This window comes from Moschus berezovskii, chromosome 22 (genome assembly GCF_049115385.1).
Source record: "Moschus berezovskii isolate FMDL1 chromosome 22, NW_MosBer_1.0, whole genome shotgun sequence".
In the NCBI taxonomy this organism is placed as follows: Eukaryota; Metazoa; Chordata; class Mammalia; order Artiodactyla; family Moschidae; genus Moschus; species Moschus berezovskii.
The window spans coordinates 21,437,368-21,452,698 of record NC_142481.1 but is presented as its reverse complement, the minus strand read 5'-3'; the positions used below and the strand labels follow the sequence as shown (position 1 = coordinate 21,452,698).

The 15,331-nt window shown below is 50.4% G+C and overlaps 1 protein-coding gene across 3 annotated transcripts in view; it reads right to left on the bottom strand.

Moving 5' to 3' along the window:
* Nucleotides 1-2,268: 2,268 nt before the first annotated feature.
* TSHZ3 (teashirt zinc finger homeobox 3) overlaps nucleotides 2,269-15,331 on the bottom strand; it is a 71,251-nt gene continuing 58,188 nt past the window's right edge. For all 3 annotated transcript variants that reach the window (XM_055412359.2, XM_055412358.2, XM_055412357.2), the window contains one exon: nucleotides 2,269-7,346. In XM_055412359.2, the coding sequence (XP_055268334.1) occupies nucleotides 4,141-7,346 (3,206 nt within the window). In that variant the 3' untranslated portion in view covers nucleotides 2,269-4,140. The remainder of the gene's footprint in view (nucleotides 7,347-15,331) is intronic.

Here is a 15,331-nt window from a genome sequence, read left to right as displayed (position 1 = left end):
CCCTCCCAGACTAACCACCTCCACCTAAGCTCTCCTTAGCACCCGGCAAAGAAACGCCTCTTTGGTGGTTATCAATATTTTTTTTTTCCTTTTTGCAGAATGAAAATAGAACGAAGATGCCAGGGAGATCTGGGTCTTCATCATAACCCACCCTCTTTAACTATGTAAGATTTTGGTTAATTATAGAATTCTTGCTGCCTCAAACTTAAAGATACATCACTGATATTTTTTGCTAAATGTTGACGGCAGCGAATAGCTAAGATGTGGCATATTGATTTCTTGTTGTGAAGTGAGCTGTTCAAGCTCCATTTAAGATTTTCATCTTGCATGTAGCCCTGAGCACATCATAGCACCATAAATTAGTTAAATTGCACATTTATCACAAATGTTATTTTAAGATACTGCGTAAATGTGATGGCTCGAAGATATACAGTAAGGCTGCAACAAGCCTGGGCTTGGGCGGGGTGAGGTCGGGGTCACCTACACACCTGTGATTGAAACCTCCCTCACTTGGCACCATCCCTCCGCCTCCCTGGAATCATTTAAAGACCTGACTTGGCTGACCCTTCCTTCCTGCTCTCACAGTCTCTATTAACATCAGTGGTAGGAGAACTAGTGCTCAACTACACTGCACTTGGAATGCAACTTCAGATCTCCCCTACTGAGCTCAGGAAAATCAGGGCCATTCTGGGCTGTGACTCGAGGCTCTTTAGGACAGTGGCTCACTCTCCAGCCAGGGAAGGGTTTGAGGAGACGGCCTTGAGAGTAAACGACCCTCCATTTCCAAGCCGGATGAGGGCCCAGCCAGCCCCACCTCCCGCCATTGTACCAGGTTAGACTGCACTCATGCCTCAGGCCCTCCACTGCCTAGTCACTGTTTCCTCCAGAGGTAAAGTTAATTTCTGGGCCCCATTAATATGAGTGGTCCTTTCTTGGCTATACCCTCGGGGGCCTGGTGAGTCACAGAACTTGCTACCTGTCTTGGCCACAGCTCCTCACTTCTATACCCAAACTGAAGTCCTAAAGCTAACCCTGTGAGGAGGAGATGGGCAGGGTATCAGGTTCTTCTCCCAAACTGTAAATGGGGGGTGGGGTTCCCAGCCTCACTTGCACAAATCCCCTCTCCCTTCAAGCCACATGGGCCCTGGTGGTGATGGAAGTGTTGTCAGTTTAATCTGTTAGATGCAGGACTTTGGATTCTAATAAACCGATGCTATATTTAACCTGTGAAAAATTCAAGAGTGGAAATCTGGGCTCCAGGATGTGAAGATGCGGAAGGCACAGCGGGGAGGGTGTTATCTGTCCCGAGCCGGGTTCTGGGGAGAGCCGGGCCCCTGGGGAAAACGTACGATGTCCCAGGTAGGGGCAGACAGGGTGAAGAGCCACGCTGGGAGGGACTGCGGTGGCCACCCGGGAGGAGATAGGGAAGACAACAAGGCCGGAGACCCAGAAGGGAAAGCCCCTCTGCAATGCCTGAGGCCACAGTTCGACTGTCTGCATCACAGGGCAAGCAGAGCCAGCACAGACCTCCCCACTTGCCAGAAACCCGTTTTAAACTCTAGTGAGTTTCTCTCTAAAAACCCAGAGAGAGATGGATTGCCGAAAGTAGAGCAGACAGAGATTTTGGCCTCATCTTGACTAAAGGGGGTGGGGATGAATGGGGGGAAAAGAAAACGTAGGCGTGTTGCCGAACATCTCTGAAAGGGCTTAATTTAAATTTTTAATAAAAGAGTATTTTTTTAACGTGGAGGTGTTTTATATATTACATGGATGTGATACATCTCTCATTTGTATAATTCTAGGTTAGGAGCTACGATTCCACATAACTGCAAGAGTAGTCTGAATATAGTAATAAAGGTATTTTACAATTTTACATGATGTTCCCAGCGTTTTGTTGGCATGATTTGCCAGGGCTAATAAAAGCTTGTGATTATCATATAAATGCTCTCCCCACTCCTCCCGTGGATGGGTTCAGGCTCCCCGCCCCCCTATGCCTCGTTATCTGTGCTCACTTTAGCACAGAAGAGAGAACATGGACCCCAGGGTCCACCTGCCCAGCTGGGCTCTGTTTTCTGCTCCTCGAAAATCCCGAATCAACAGGAAGGAATCGCCCAGAACTGAGCCTTCCAAAAACCTTTCCTCCCATCTGCCATGGGCAGGGCTCAGGGCCCTGACTTGGACTTCTCTCATCCAGATGGGAGACCCAACTCCCGCCCCCATGCGGGTCGCCAGGTGTGACCGAAGCTCCACTACTGATCCTTGGTACCATCGCCTTCCCAGCAAGAATCTAACACCACGGGAACATCTTCCTTTCTTTTACATTTTTATTCTTGGGGAAAATTCTGTCCACGCTGCCTCTGAGTGAATGCTCGCTGCTCTCCAAGCCCAAAGTTCACTAAAACTCCCTTGATTTACGGGCGGCTTCCGACTGCCAGCACCTGGCAGACACAGCAACCAACTCAGTCATAAACAGATCGCATACAATTTAATTTTAATGTGCTCGTTAGTCGTAGCACATTTCAGACATAATTGTGAACGCAACACAAAATTATAGCAAAAAGACAATTTTAATGCTGCCGTAGAAAAGAGGGTTATATGAAGAGTCACATAATGGTGGTTCATTGTCAACAACAAAACAGGGCACAGAGTGTCTGCGCCGTTTACATGCCAATATTTTATACATAGGTTCTCATATGGTGTCAGCTGTCAGTTACTTCTGCAAATTAACTGCCAAAAATGGAGAAGAACAGAATCACTTGGAGAGCCGGTAACCACGGGTTACCTTTCATAAGCCTAAAGATAAAGCTGCAGTGTGGGATCTTGGGAGAATAATTAGGAAGAACAAAACAGAAAGTTACCAATTGAAATAAAAAGGCGTCCTACAATATGGAGTAGCAACCAAGAGGGCTTATAAATAAGTAAAAGAGGTTGTATCACAGAATGCCTCGTGACTTTTAAGCAAAGTATTACAGTACAAACATTTTAAAGGCTTTATCAATGTTTAGGAAATACAGTACAAGTTCTCTCTCTTTTTTTTGTTCTTTTTTTTTCCTTTTCAAATAGACTTAACCCTTTGAGCACTGAGTTTATTTTGAGCATGTTTATTTTTTTTTTGATTTCTAATAAATACCTTTAAAAATAATGTGCAAAATAGTTATGATGCCCGCCATGGATGGATCTCCTGGCCTCGTTTATTCAGACTGCTCAAAACAAATGATAATATGATGCTAATAAATATGTATAATTTAAACGTGAACCTCTATCAATATAGATGTACTGTATAGCAAAACAAACAATCATACTTTGCTTTCAGATAATGTTTCTGTATACTTTATAAATGCTATCTGTGGTATCTTCTGTATAATTTACAATGTTTGCATGTAAAAAACAAAACCCATAGACCTTAAAAAAAAAAGAAAAAGAAATATACACTATACATAGGCACGGCTTATGCCCAGAGCATAGCAGGTACATAAAACACTGTTGCTATAAATGCAGGAAAAAAGGTCATTTACCCACAATCACATTTTTCATAAGAGAGTCTGAAATCTATACAATATATACATCTATGTTTCAATGTGAAAATAATATTCTTTTAAATTTCAAGGCGTGTTATACCCCTGCAGACCTGCATAAATGGAGGTTCATATTATTAATTATAACTAAGCTGGTAAGGAGTTTAAAAAACAGAGCTTCATACATTATTATTATTATTTTATTTTTTAACCAAATTAATGCAAAAGTGCTTCAAAGTACTCAGAGGGCTAAAGATGAAAGGGTGAAAAATGCCAGCACACTTGAGCCACATGGAAAAGTGTGCCCAGTTTCGTCATAAATGCTTAATTAAACTGTCTGTTAATGCATGCAGCTTGAAGCATCGGGGGATGCTCACAACTAAATCCCATTTACACAAAGTTCCAAACACTTACCACTGCGTTTTAACCTTCATATTTTACCAGTAACAACAGCTGAGTATGCACCTCTATTAAACACTGTACAGTTATACAAAACAGTCCAGCCCAGAGTGATTCTCTGCAGTTAAAATAAGAACATGTGCCAAGAACAAGACAGAGGGGCCTTAAGGTGCCTGCAACAGTTTCCCTCAAAGCGAATTACAGTCACTTTAATCAAAAGCAAACGCTACTGCTTCTCTAGCTCAGAAACATACAGAAGGTGGTCCTCAGGGGACTTCCCGTGTGTTTTGCTGAGGTGAAGTTTAACCGCATGCTTGCTCGCAAAGGTCCGATTGCAAAGTTTGCACTGGTAGGAGGTCCCCAGGTCCTCCTCGGGGGAGGACGTCACCAGTTTTTCTGACGGTGACTTGGTTTGTGCTATCTGATTGTTAATCTGTTCAGTGGACAGTTTGGACAAATCCCGTAGCCGGAAGCCCAGGTGTGACTCGAGGTGGCTGATGTACGTGGAGGGAGTCCTGATTTGTGACGCGCAGTCATTACAAAAGAACACAGGGTGGCCGGTGTCCAAGTTTTTGAGGAACTTTGTTCCACCTGTCCTTCGCAGCTGGTACTTGACGTTGGCCAGCCAGTGGCTGATGGTGGTCATGGAGAGCCCGGTGAACCTGGAGATGTGCATGCGCTCCTGGGGGCTCAGGTCCGACATGATGTACTTGCCCTCCGAGGTCTGCCGGAGGCTGGCGGCGAACTGCGCCTGGAGGATGAGCAGGTGCTGGGGGTTCCAGTTTGACTGGCGGCCCTTCCTCTTCTGCGCGGGCGTCGCCTCCTCAGCCTCCTCCAGGGTGGCCCCGTCAATGTCAGACTTCTCAGAGATGCTGGAAGGGGTGGAGGACTTTGACGTGTGGCTCTCTGTCAAGTTCTTCAGCATATCGGATATATCTGACAAGGCATTCTCGCGTAGCGGCGAGTTTGACATGAACGACACGACGGCAGATGTCTTTGCTGTTGTCACCGTGGATGAGGAGGTTGCCGGGGATGCGGACGTGGGTGACAAAAGCACTGAACCCAAAGAGCAGCCTTTGTCACTCTTCCCTTTCGTCAAGTCTATGGGCTGGTCGTTGTTGACGTGGTAGAAATAGCGGTCGAGGTGGTCGGTCTTCTTGGACTGCAAGGGTGGCGGGGTAGCCACCGCCGCCTTCTCGGCCAGGCTGTTGCTCATCTTGAAGAGCATGCTCATGGGGTCGAGGGCAGGCAGGGAGGGCTTGGCGGCCTTGCCCAGGTGGATGTTCATCACCGACTGCAGGGCACTCAGAGGGTTAACGAAGGGCTGCTCGGGTGGGTGGTCAGTGATGATGGCTGTGCTGCTGCTCAGGCCACTGCTCATGGGCTTCACCAGGTCCTTGCCGTTCTCCACCGGCTCTGCCAGGGGGCTCCCCTCCTTGCAGCCATCCCGCTGGGGGCTGGGGCTGTCCTCCTGGCTTTTGAAGCCCCCGTCGCTGGACGCCTCCATCTTGATGGGCTCACTGATGTCGCTGCCACACGGGGACGGGCTGGCCCGCTTGGGTGGAGAAAGCTTGCCCTCGGGCTCCTTCATTTTCTCCTCGACTTTGGCAACTTTCTCGGTGACTTTTTTCACCAGCTCCTCCATGGCGTGAAAGTTTGTCTTGGGCATGGGGGAGGTCTGGCTGCTGGGTGGCGTGATCAGGGTCTGGTTCTTTGTGGGGGACACGATGTCGCTATTGCCAAACATGGGCTTCAGGGGTGCGCTTTTCCCCGTGGAGCCCAGAGACAGCTTCATCATGTTGGGGAGCTGGTAGGCAGCATGGATGCTGGGGTAGCCCCCCCAGCTGGGGGTGCCGTTCTGGGCCTTGTTGATGGCTGACGTAACTGTGTTTTCTAGGGACTTGAGGATATCGAGCCCACCCTTGGGGCTCTCTTCAAGGTCGTTCTCAGTCAAATAGTGGTACTTGGAAGAGATATCGTACTTCTCCTCCTCCTCGCAGGCCTTCTCTTTTTCCTTGGGCTTCTCTTCAAGGACGGCTTTCTCCTTGTCGGCTTCCTTCTTGACCTCCACGTTCAGTTTTGGGGAGATGCTGGCGGGCGTGTTGGAGGGGGAAGTGAAGGTGGTGGCAGCCAGGGGCACGGACTGCACCTTCTCGTCCAGCAGGGTGGTGATGCTGGGCGTGACGGGCGTCTCCATGATGGGCTTCCCCTTCTTCATGGCCGAGTTGGTGACCTTGATGAAGTGGCCGGTCACCATCATGTGGGCCGTGAGCTCCTGCAGGGTGTCGTGCGAGCTGCCACACTCCATACACTTGAGGATTTGGGACTTGCGGGCCTCGAAGTGCCAGGCATAGCTGGCCCCATTCTGGTGGCCGTAGCGGTTATTTGGCGTGATGTACGGGTTGGAGTTCTTCTGAAGCGCGTCATTTGTGTCTGCCATGGCAGCTTTGGGGGTGCCGCCGGTGGAATCTGGGGAGCTGGGCAGCTCCAGCTCCAGGGAGGCCTTCTTCCGAGCGGCCGGGATGATTTTGGCTGCGACGGGAGTGACGGGTTCCTTCAGAGGCACTTTTTGGTAGTGTTTTGTCTTGATCATATGGACACTCAAGTCCTGGAGGGACTCGAATGAGTGGCCACAGTACATGCACTTCAACACCTTCTGGGCATCCTCCTTGCCTTCCATTTCCAGCAGCGAGCGCTTGCGGGGCTTGGACCAGCGCTTGGGGTTGTTGTTGTCGGTCTCGTGGTTGTCGTCGCGGTAATGCCCCGTCTCGTTCATGTGCACCGTCAGCTCCACCAGGGTGTCGTAGGCGGCACTGCAGTCTTTGCAGCGGAACTTGCTGGCCCCGGTGAAGATGGAGCCGTAGAGCTTGCTGCTCTGCCGATACAGCTGCACCGTGCTGAACAGGCTGGGCTCGGGCAGCATGCGGCTCTGGGACACCTGCTGCAGGGTCTTGGCCATGGCACTCTGGTGCCAGTCGAAGCTCCCGCTGCCGCAGCTGCTGCTGCTACTGCTGCTGCTGCTGCTGCTCCCGTTGTTCTTCTCCGAGGACGGCTGGTGCAGGTTGAGGGTGAGGTTGGACCAGTAGGAGTTGGAGAGGAAGTTGTTGTACACGGCCTTCATCTGCTCCAGGCTGTCAGACACGGTCGTGTCTTCTGGCGGGACGGTCACCTCCTTGGCTTCCTCTTCGTTCTTGATGGAGCCGCTTTCAAAGTCGGCCATCCGGTCACTGGTCTCACTGATGTGGGACTCGCTGTCCATCTCGTGGCTGGAAAACTCGGCCGCTGGGGAGTTCTGGTAGCTGGGGCAGGTCTTGCTGAGCTCCTTTTCCGGGCACATGTACTTAGCCGACGGCTCTCCATCTGCAGGGCTCTCTTCTGGATCGATGTCTTCGTCTACCAGGGCGGCAGCCTTTAACTCATCTGAAACATAGGCTGCATTGATAACAGGTGGAGCAGGTAGGACAGGAAGAAGAGACACCCAGAGGAGGAGAGAGAGAAAAAAGAAAGCATTAGTAAGTGTTGACCTTATCTAGAACATTTTCTCGGCTCTTGGGGAAACAAAGCAAAGTAGATGGGCACATTTATTTGTAAAATTAAATAGTTAAAATGTGGTGTTTCTTTGGAGCAAAAAAAAAAAAAAAAAAATCTGCTCTTCAAACATAATTTGCCACCTTATTCTTCTCAAGGGGCAACAGCTTGAAATTAAAACTAAATTTGAAATTAATGAAGCACATTCTGGAGGTGGCATTCATTTCTAAAGTAATAAATTACTTGTATCAACCTCAGAGACAGCAGTTCCTGTCTGTCAATTAATATGTCTTATGCTTCTCCTACCCCTAATGCATTTCTTAACAGACAGATTCACAATTTAAATTAAGCAAGCATTTTTTACTCATTACATTTTTGAGGCTCAATCTTTAATAAATACAAAGCCCAAAAATATCAATACAATTTTTACGAAGTAAAAAGAAAGTACATCAATTGTACTAAATTAGAAACAAGGTTTTGTGACTTTTTTTTTTCTCCTTCCTTCTGGAAAAGTCGGTCTCATGAAAGCTTGGAGTAAGTTTCCTACCAGGGTCCAGGTGCTCATTTGTTCCAGATGGGAGGGAAGACCCTGACCCGCCACCACCCAGCCATGGCCTGTCCCCTGTGCGCACACTCAGCCATTCTCAGCCACTGGCACACAGACTATCCATGCAGAATTATGTCAGAACAAGTCCAGGAAAATTGGTATGCGGTGCTCATTCCTGCTGTATAAATATATACAAGACCTTCCAGTGGACCTTACAAATGTCAAAGTGTTTGCTCTTTAGACTACTTTGTCAATATTTACTCAGCATAAGCTTCATGGGCATCCAACAGGGATCCTGTCTTTCTGGAAGTAATGTAACTGGGGATGTGAATCCAGCCTGCACTTCCGAGCAGGTGGAGGTACTCTGAACAGGGCCGAGCAGCTGTGGGTTCTAGAAGACGCGCTCCAGAGATGCAAAGCCGGGAGAACACTGTGTTAACGGAACTAAATGATTTCTTTTTTTTTCATTCTAAATTTGCATTCAGTGAGTTTGGTTTTTCCTTACGGAGCTTGCCTGACACTGTAAATCAAGTTGGACCGGGTCTTGTGCCGAACTAGACCTGGGTCTAGTGGCCAGCCCTGTGGTAAGTGACAGTGTTAAGGCAGAGAAGGGGTGAAAAGTAACTTCTTGTCAGCTCCTCAATACCAGTTTGCTTCCAAAGGCCAGCGGCTAAGGCTGGAATGCCACAAGCTCTAACGTTGCATGGCTGACTGAAAAGTCTTAGGAAAGAAAAGGAAGCTTTACTTGTGGAATTCACTCCCATGGTGTAAAAGATGTGCCCCCAAACCAATTTCACAGTAGAAAAAGTAACAAACAGAACAGTGAAATGACTCCAAGATTCCCTGGAAGACACGCAGATATTCACCACCGCCCCCCACCCCACTTCCAGCCAGGTCAAGAGGGATATATTTTCATTCCTAAGTCCCCCTTTGAGTACCAAGATTTCTAAGCTGAAAAAACTACTGATGTCCCAGCATTGAGGTGATTTGAATCTGATGGGAATAGTGTCCAGGTACATGCAGCTGTAGAAACAAGGCTGCTTCGCTCAGATGCAAACAGTGAAGCAAGAGTCTTGGGCTCGGGCTGTGGAATGTCCTTTACAGATGACCAGAAGAAAGTGTCCTGCTCTGTCAGCTGTAGTGAGACTTCAGTTTGAGCTTGTGCACTGGAGCTGCAAATTAACACGCCAAACAAACTCTTTCCTAAGGCCCAGGGCCACAGTGCATGGGGGCCCATGGTGCTGACCATAAGGGGGAAGGTGAATGTTGGAAAAGGAAACGGAAGAGAAAAAGGAAACCAGGCATTGCTCCCTCTGCACACCACTCTCTGCTCATCATTCTCTTGAAGTCTGGCTCTCAAACGCCAAACAGGACTGGCAGGTCGGCAGGTCGGGTGGTTGAGGGCAGAGTGACCAAGAGTCACAGCTTCCCTGGAACTGTCTGAGTCTCAGTACCAAAAGTCCTACACCCCAAGGATCCTCTCAGTCCTGGGCAAAACTGGTCAGCTGGTCACCCTGGCGAGGGGACACCCAGCAGGACCAGGTCAGAACGTCCAGGCAGGTTTGCATTCCTCTTAAAGAGGAGCTTGAGCAGGGTGAGCTGGGTTTGACTGTCTGCAGAAATGCACTGGGAGCAAGTATATATAACGTTCCTATCCAAGGGGTTTCATCTGGAACACTGAGTCTGAAAGGAAGGAGAAAAACACAGTGGCCCGTGTCCTGCAGCTGAGGTGCAAAGAAAAGCCCAGCCCTGTGTAGACAGGGCAGATCCCTGAGCCCCCCGGGAGCCACTGTCTGCAGCATGAACCACACCTACCAAGGCTCCCACAGAATTCAGGCTAGGAGAAGCAGGGGTCCAGAAATGGCCCCATCTGGCCAGACAGCCGGAAGCCAGAGTCAACGGTGGTCACGAAGGCCACCAGCTCAGGGAATATTGTAGCTCTGCCAGTCCACCTGCCACCCAGGAGCGGTGTAGGCCCCGTGGAAGCCTCAGCACAGTGCAGGGGGGACAGAAGGCTGTCAGGAGTATCCCCCAACACACACATGCACCACCATCAGCTTAATCAGCTCCCACCCTGAGCTGGCCCCCAGTGGATTCCAACATGCCTTGTAAATCGCATAGCAGTATCAGCATGTCATCAGTCTGGTGACTGAGGAGGAAATTAAAAATGAAAGAAAAGTAAGGCCAACCTCACAGTTGACAATCAAATCCTACTCTGAAGAAAATCAAAAAGCTTCTGTGCCAAGAGGCCCTGAATCGGGGAGACCTGGCATCACCCCACATACCACCCCTTGGCCTTGCCGTGGCTTCTGAGGCTCCTCCGGAATACCAGTGCATGCTGCCCTGACAGCAACCTCGTGGCATGAATCCTTCCTCTATGTTTTGTGATAATTGCCCTCCTCTGAGAATATCACATCCATTCTCGATGACTGAACTTCAAAAAGTAGTGAGAAAGTGGAAACGGGCCCAGAGAAATGGCAGAGGGGAGGAAAGGGTGGAAGGGTTCATTCATTCCTCTAATTCTGATCGTGCTCCACGCCCACCAGAATATCATTTTCTTTCTCTAGGACTCGGTTTCCCCATTTGTAAATGACAGGTCACTGCAGCCAGATCAGGCCCTCCTCCTCTACTTCTCTGTTTTGTGGCTTTTCTAAGCTAAAGGTAAAGAAGTGAGGCCATGCCCGCTTGCTCTGGATCATCTCTGCTCAACTCTGGCTCCTCTTCAGCACTCGGCAGTCAAGTGACTCCCTTGCCCTTCTGCTCTGCACTAACTGGCAAAGTCCCTGGCCAGGGAGAAGGAGGAACATCCTTACTGGATCAGTTCATATCCTGGATCAGGACAAGAGGGAGGGGGATTGGGTGTCTCCGTTACAGTCTGGGTGGACAGTGAGAGGTCACTGGGGGTGCGGGGGGCTGGGTGAGAAGCTGGCCCCACCAGGCTGGCTATCAGGGGCTCCTTCTATCAGAGAGGCGATGGCAGGCCTTGTCCCCCATTTGGACCTGACAGGTAATCGTGCACAGGTAACCAGGCCTTGGGAGGCTTTGCTACTGTGGATGGTTACTTTGATCCCTTGCTGCTATTTAACTTTCTGCACATTCCTGTCTGGATTCTCCACGGCCAAAGGCCTGCTCTGTACACTCACATCCTGCACACAGTAAATGAGCAGTAGACACTGGCTGTCTCCTTTAGAAAACGGGTTGGTTGGGCTCATGTTCAGCAGCAAGAGGTTTGTTTCCAGCCTCTGACCCCTCTGACCCCAGCCTGGGCCAGCCCCCAGCATCTCTCACCCCTTCTCAAGGAACCCCACCCACTCCAGCCCCTTCCCTCTATTCTCCAGATAGAATCCACCGGATGTACAATCAGTGGACTGATCATGTCACCGCAATGAACACTTTCAGTGAGTTGCCATCAGGCTTGGAAAAAAGCGTCAACTGTTCCCAGCCACCCCAGAGTCCACACCATCTCAGTCCTGCTTTCTCTCCAGCCTCTCGGGTTCTAGAGCACGCCACAGCCTCTAACTCCGCACTGCTGCCTCCCGTGCTGGGAACCCTGGGGGAGATTCAAAGAAAGGAGGGTGAGCCTCCACCCCTCCCTAGGCTGCAGTGAAAGGTAATATCCAGGGGAGGGGGCCTTGACTTCAACTCTGTCCCCTTAGCACCTCACCCACTCCCTTCTTTTTACAAAGCACATCAGCGAAACCTCTCGATTACCCACTCACACCCACCCGGGGAATGAATGCATGAGCATGTGGATGAATACATGAACACCGCAGACGCCTTCTTCAAACCTCCTAAACAGCTGCCAAAACATCTCGATGGACCCAGCCTCCAGCTGGCCCCAGACGAGCTGGGGTCTGATCCGAAGTTCTTCCTGGATCCGTTTTCTGAGTGTGAGCAGCATGAGGCTGTGCCTCTGGGGGACAAGATGTCAGAAGCCCTCTCTGAGGAAGCGGGGGGTGGGGGGGTGGAAGCCCCACAAATGGTGATCTCCTTGCACTGGGGCCACCCCTGGCTGTGCCCACACCCCAATACCTCTGTCCAAGAATGCTTCAGTATCACCGTTTTCTCTTGAACAAATACAACTGAAACCTCCGCTGCCCGCTCCAGGAGAAGAGGCCCTGAATTGTGCAGGGAGAAGCTCTCATTCAAACCAAGTTGCCAGGGGCAAAGATGAAAGAAACACATGAGAGTGGAGACTCAAGAGAGGGTGGACTGGGGTCTTTCACTTTCCCCCCAAATCTCTCAGTGGAAAAAGTTCCTCTCTAAGGCGTGAGCCCTTACTGACTACAGTGGCAGCTGCCTGTTACAGCCCTGCCTGCTCTCTTCCTCAGTGGAAAGTAAGCTCTTCAAGCAGTAAGACAGCAGCCCATCTCTCCAAAGCTGAGGGCCAAAGACACACGTCTGAACAACTGGATGAACTCAAGAACTTGGCATGCTCAGAACCGAATGAGACTTCTGGGGACAGACACACGTTCATGAGAAATAAAAGCGCTCACACGTGCCGAGACTTTCTACAAAGTTCCACAGGACGATCACCTGGCATGTCAAGCAATGAAGAAAAGGAAAAAATCACCCTGCTACCTAATAATGTGCATGCTTCTGAATCATTTGCATTTAATCCTCTCAATGGTCCTGGCAGATGGATCAAATGATTTCCTTTCCACAGCCTAGGAAACTGCAGTTCCCACAAGTTAAATGAGATACTCCCAAGCCCTCTGCAGGGACCCCTCAGGTGTCAGTGGACTGACAAGGGGATCTGACTAACTCCAGAGGGAACCGCACAGAAGGAGTGTTGAGTGAGTGGGCTGCTGTGTCACAGCCTTCCTGAACGCCTGACCTCAGTGGATCCCCACCTGCCCCTCCAGGACGGTCCTGAGTGCCCTGCCTCCCTAGCCGTCCAAGGAGTAAGGAGCCTACTGGTGCAGCAGTCAGAGGATCTGGAGGCAGCAGCACCCTCATTAATATTTATTATCATCATTAACTAAACCCAACCACTAGGTAAAAAGAAATTAATACGTTTGATATAAATATAAAACAGTAAGCTGGGGCATAATGGAATTCATTTCTGGGCAAGTGGGAATTACCTTCATCGCTCTGTTGTGCATCCCTCTCCAAAGGAAGAGATGAAGGAACAGAGGAAGAGGAAGGGTACCCCTGGGGGTGGCGGCTGGGCTGGGGAGCAGGGGCACTGGAGGGAGCTGGAGAGAAAGGACAGGGTGTGTGGCTGTGCCCTGCTCCCAGAAGCAATTTCAAAGTAAACTGTCCTGTGGAGTTTTGCATTTTCTGGGCTGAAATGAGCCCTCTGAAGTTATAACACTGTTTTCAAATTCCTAAGACTGCCTGGGAAGCTGCAGGCAGCTTCACTGGCTAAAGCGTCCTCGGACTTCTGCTCCCTGCTCTTCCCTACAGGTGGCCCAAGCTGCACCTCATCCTGTAACCCGTGGTTCTGGGCATCCTCATCTTCGGTGATGTGATGGAGGGGGGAGCAGGAGGCAGGGAGCGGAGGTGGTGGGGCTGAAGAAGGTCAGGGGTGGAGAAGGGAGAGGAGAGAGTGGGGGGCAGGGAGCAGAGAAAGAATCAGGCAAGAAAGACGGAGGAAAGAGGGAAGAAGCCATTAGGACTAGGGTGGTGTTGGGAGGGGACAGAGAAATGGAGACAGGGACAGAGAGATGGAGAAATACCACGGGCAGAGGGAGGGAGGGAAGGAGAGGGAGAAAAGCAGTGATGGAAAGCTGAGAAGAGGCAGAAGAAGAGATTATTCTAGTGGTGGGGAGGACCTGAACAGGGGTTCTTGGTGCAAGGCTGGCTTGGGGAAAGGAGCCCTGGAACACTGCTGTGGGTCATTTCCGTGGCCGGAGACTCAGGCCTTGTCTCAGCCTCTCCTGAGCACTCAGATTCTCAAGACATAAGGCGATTTTTTATTTTATGGGTAATTTAACCAGCTGAGGGCATGACCAAGAAGAGAGTTAAAGGCTCAGCCAAACCTGGTGGGCAGAACAAAGGGGACGTGGCTTGGGCGCAGAGGTTGCTGCTGCCTCAGAGATGATCTGGGCCATCGTGCGTGGAGGAAACCTGGCCAGGGGAGCCTCGGGAGGAGCAGGCCCCTGAGCTAGGGCCTCAGCAAACCCCAGGAATCCCTCTCAGGCCCTCACACACATGACCACATTTGAGACTTGGAACTGCCCAGAAGACAGGTGTGGGCAACATGTCTGAAACTGGACATCTTGTGAAGAAGGCTATTGGCTCTAGATCTGGTTCTCTTGTCCCTTTTCAGGGTTCATGCATGCCACGTTCATTCTGCTCCTGCCCTCCCCTCATAGCCAAGGCCACTCTGCATGGTTAATCAGTCAAATTCACATTTAATAAACACCCTGCCTAAATGCCTGGGGAGACCTGGGTCCTAGAATGTGCTTGGACACAGAAACATGCCAAGATCATTACAGGTGTCTTGCTCACTTCTGAACGGCTCCCCCCATACACCTGAGTCCAGAACAGAGCAGCAGCAGCAGACTCCTAGTAACCATAGGAATGCGGACAGGTGGGAAGCCCCAGCTGCCCCACGTGGAGAGCTGGCCACAAAAGCACCTGCCTGGCCTCAGAGACAACCTGATGTTTTTGTTGGTGTTCCTGTGTTGCACTATTTTCTGTTCAAGTGAATAAGGTCACAGACACTAAACTGGGTCCTGGCTCCTGCTCTGCCCCGTGTTGTCCAAGTGACCATGAGACTGGCTTCAAGTCTCTGGGCTCCAGTTTCTTCCTCATGAATGGGAGGGAGAAGGGGAAGCAACTTCTGCCACACCTGCCTCCCAGGTGTTTGCAAAACAAGGAAATCACAAACAGTGAGCAGGAAGGGCTTTCCCAAGTGAAAAGGGCTCTGCAAACACAGGTGCACGGACTCCACGGAAGTGCATGAGCCCTGGCAGCCCTCATCCAAGAGGGGATTCTGGCCCAGCCTCTAGGTTAAGTCCTCTGCTTGAAAAAAGAAGTCTCCAAGGTGAGGTGATGGTCCCCAGAGCCCCAGATTCTCCAGCTGACTTTCAGGAAAAGGGGCAGAGGGACCTAGCAGGGACTGTTAGGATAAGAGGTCCCCACGGGGTTCGGGTTCCATCCTCTTCCCTCTGGTGGCCTGAAGGTGTGGGCTATGGAAAAGAAAGAAAGCCAGAGAAGAAAGGGAAGGAGATGAAAATGAAGAACAAAGAAAGGTTTAACACGTACAACACTAACATTCCTGACCCAGCACCTGTGTGCACTCTCGCCCCGGCCCCCAGGCCTGGGTCATCTTCAGGAAGGAAGCCCTAGGGCTTTGGACCAAGCCCAGCTCCACCCACAGCCCCGCCCACCA